This window comes from Morone saxatilis, unplaced genomic scaffold, assembly GCF_004916995.1.
Source record: "Morone saxatilis isolate NCDOM2014 unplaced genomic scaffold, NCSU_SB_2.0 Contig2, whole genome shotgun sequence".
Taxonomy (NCBI): Eukaryota; Metazoa; Chordata; class Actinopteri; family Moronidae; genus Morone; species Morone saxatilis.
Window position 1 is genome coordinate 27,223,492 of NW_023339762.1, and position 3,700 is coordinate 27,227,191.

Here is a 3,700-nt window from a genome sequence, read left to right on the forward strand (position 1 = left end):
CGGAGCGCACTCAGTCAGTCAGACTTCAGTACGCCTGCCCCGCAGTGTCACCCTCGGACCGCCGCCAACCACCCCAGAGACGAAGACTACAACAAGATCGAAACGGACTCCTCGTCCAACACCGACCTCCACAGGATGGCCTCTGCAGCTTTCTCCGGTCCAAGCTTCAGATCTCAGGAGAGACGGCGGCGTCGAGTGATGGCGAGGGAGTGGAGGGTCACCAAGACCATCCTGGCCATCCTCCTGGCCTTCATCCTCACCTGGATGCCGTACAACATCATGGCTGTCATCGCCACCTTCTGTCACGACTGCATCCCCATCGAGCTGTGGATCACCGGATACTGGCTCTGCTACATCAACAGCGCCATCAACCCCGGCTGCTACGCTCTGTGTAACGTCACCTTCAGGAAGACCTTCTGCAGCCTCCTGTGCTGCCGCGGCAGGAAGCTGCACTGAGACTGTCCTGGTGTCCAGCAGGTGGAGGAGGTCTCAGTGTTCCCCAACAGACAAAAGACTCTGAGATCACTCAGCGATACTAAAGTTCAGATTCAGTTTAAAGTCCACATGAAACAGGAAGCAGAGGCAGAACTTCCATCACGTTGTTACGCTTAAAATTACCAATAAAAACCACCGACGTCCTTTTTTACATCAACATTAAACATCTGGCAGAGTTTGTACTTTCAGAGGAAACAGCTGCAGGTTTATTTTCATTCCCTTAACTTCAGACGATGTTATAATAATGTTACTGTTTGTATTTCTATGCTAACATTACTGTAAACGTGCTTTTAACTCGGGCTGTCGTCCATGTTTTGGGACACTGTCCACCTGTTAGCGCTGTCACTACTGCTAGCTGCTGTTTCGGACAGGTGTCTGTCAAAGGTTGAGTGCTGCAACCTCTAAACTGTCATTTTACTGGTTTCCAGCTAGTTTCATTTCTGAATACTGAAAATGTCTATAAAGCCGTCATGACAATGCAGCGATGTGTTTTCTAAAAACCTCATTAAAAAAACAATTGGCTGTTAGCTAAATGCTAACTGATTTCAGGGTTTTAGAACTCTATGTGCACTCTTAAATAAAATGGCAGACAATAAAGATATAGAAAATATTATGGACACAGTTCTGGAGCCACATGTCAACAAATGCTGTCATGCTAAAAGCTAACATGCTAGAACCATGCTAACTAATCTGGTGGATAGCGTACATATAAATATGGTTTTGTGCGTTATTATCACGTGATTGTGTTAACATTAATGAACAGACCAAACTCTTCACCAAAACAATGTACAGTATTTATTTGTTCATTTATACAAGTCTCATCTTGCAACGTCAATAATCTATAGTTCAAAAAATAGATTTTATAGAGGATCAGAACAGAAGTCTTTATAATCCAGCGGAGCATCGAGGACGGTTTCCTGAATGTCTGTTGGATGTTAATGTAACTTCAGCTACTGTAAAAGCTTTTAGGACTATCTGTTAAAACCAACTATCAGCTATCAGGACAGAATTATTGGTTATTATCTAAAGGGAAGATTCTGGAAAATAATCCAAATAAACACAAGAACATCAATAAGAGTAATAAAAGTCAAAGGAACAATGGAAGGTGGTAGTTGTGTTTTGGAGGAGTCTCTCGGTTGGTTTGTGTTGGACGAAGGAGGGAAGACGATTGTTCAGCTGGAGGAAGAGAAATGAATCCTGCCGTCTTCTGCTTCTCATTTCATCCTTTAGTTTGACTTCTTGTCCCCTGGAAGGAAAAGAAACGAGTTCATTAATGTTCCTTAGTGCTGATCAGTTCCTGCAGGAGCTCGCTGACCGTGGTCGTCTCATTGAGTCTCAAACTGAAGCTCAAAGTCAGTTTTATTATTTTACAACAAAGCTGTAAAAAATAGCAGCTGTTTAAAATACTTTGATATATAATATATATTATCAGTATTTTATGACATTAACTTTGTAAGAACTTTCACTGAAGTACAAATTGGAGATAGTTGTACTTTACTTACATTATACTATAATATTATTAATATTAATGTTCCACTACATTTATTTTCACTAGTATGATGAATATGATTATTCTGCATTATGAGTACTTTTACTTTTGGTACTTTTACTGAAGTAGATCTGAAAGCGTCTTTGGGTCTCACCTCTGGTCTTCTTGACTTTTGGGGAACAGGGTTTGGACACCTTGACGGTGTTGTCGCAGTTGGCATTGAACAGCGCTCTCTTCAGCGTTCCTGATCGGCTCTTAGTGTTAGAGACGGCGTCGCAGGATCCCCACGGCCCGAACTTGTACTTGCAGTCGCCTGCAGGAAATACGCAGAACATTTAAAGAAGAAAAAGAAGAGTTCCAGCGTTTACATGGTTAACACCATGAACACAAAGTTCATTCTAATGTACGACCGCTGTAACTGACCACGTTCAGTTTGTCCTCAGTTCAAAACATCAGGAAATGTCCTGAGACGAAGTGTCATAACATGCAGTTCCAGTAGTGGCCACTAGAGGCTGCCAACAAAGCACACCATGGTGAATGTGACGTGTCTCTTTTCACTCAAAACATAAGTTCACTTGAAATATTTGTATTGGTGGTTACTGTAAAACTTCTAATAACAGCCTGGGCGATGATTTGATTCCTTCAGCACAAACCATTTCCTTTAAAATGTCGGATGAATAAAGGTTTTCTCATGTTTTACTGTTACAGAAACAAGATTTGAGAGTTTAACACCATAAAATCTACAGACATGTTTTACAGTGTGTACTGGGTCAGAGATTCCTACAGCGGCAGGTTGAAAATGCAGATTGTGGATTAATCACAACTACTTCAGGTTAGGGTTGTTTTATCTTTGAGCTCCTGAAACATGACACACTGCCCTCTACAGGAGGCAGAATAAAGGATCTTAAATCAGCAGCCCAGATCCTCTGGGCCTCCGTAGGTTCATTTACCAGAAGCATTCACTGTGTCTGTGTTTGTGAACTCACTGATGGCTTTCTTCCAGTTGCAGGGGATCTTGCAGGGAATCTGCTCGGTGCGATCCTTGCAGGTGGACTCCCTCTCGCCCTCGCCGCAGTCTCCGTCGTTCGGGATGCACTTCCCGTACCGAGTGTCATCAGCGGAGCACTCTGAGGCCGGTCGCTTTTCATGTTTACCAGCTGCTGGAACAGAGACACAGAGCGTTAACGTCTGACAGATGCTCTCCAGACGGTTTCAGTCCACAGCCTGTAGATATTGTTGGTTTCCAGAGTTTAATGTTTAATACTTTTGTTACAGATGTGTTTATTCCCCAGAAAACATCTTGACTTTATCTCAGAGACTAAAGACCACAACAAAAACAGGTAATTCCACTTTAAATGAAGCTCATTAAAGCATGCCGTGTTCTCAGTGACTCAACAGGACAAACTTGTCTTTAACCTTTAGGCTACAAGCTGTGCAGTCCTGCTGAAAGGCATTCTGGGAAACAGGATAAACTACAACTTGTTTCCACGTCACTCACACTCCGAATACAGAACGAAGCTCAATAACATTCAGTTCATTTACTTTTATTACTGTTTGTTTATCTGACACATAAAGTACAAACAGTCCCAACACAGCAAATATTGATTACACATTTACTTTAGCATCAATAATCAATAATATGTCACAGAGTCCTTTTACTTTCTTTCTTTCTGCAGATTAGACACACAGACAGACAGACACAGACAGACAGACACA

General features: G+C 42.3%; 2 protein-coding genes across 3 annotated transcripts in view; one reads left to right on the forward strand and one right to left on the reverse strand.

Moving 5' to 3' along the window:
- chrm4b (cholinergic receptor, muscarinic 4b) overlaps positions 1-945 on the forward strand; it is a 2,104-nt gene extending 1,159 nt beyond the window's left edge. The window contains exon 2 of the mRNA XM_035664403.1: positions 19-945. Coding sequence (XP_035520296.1) covers positions 19-456 — 438 coding nt within the window. The 3' untranslated portion in view covers positions 457-945. The remainder of the gene's footprint in view (positions 1-18) is intronic.
- A 330-nt stretch (positions 946-1,275) lies between these two features.
- The window catches only part of mdkb (midkine b), a 5,190-nt gene continuing 2,765 nt past the window's right edge, over positions 1,276-3,700 (reverse strand). Inside the window, exons 3-5 of one of the 2 annotated variants that reach the window (XM_035664402.1) lie at positions 2,971-3,141; positions 2,139-2,297; positions 1,276-1,741 (exon numbers count right to left, since the gene is read on the reverse strand). In XM_035664402.1, the coding sequence (XP_035520295.1) occupies positions 1,722-1,741; positions 2,139-2,297; positions 2,971-3,141 (350 nt within the window). In that variant the 3' untranslated portion in view covers positions 1,276-1,721. Of the gene's footprint in view, positions 1,742-2,138; positions 2,298-2,970; positions 3,145-3,700 lie in introns of both variants that reach the window. The other variant, XM_035664401.1, reaches the window with a different exon arrangement.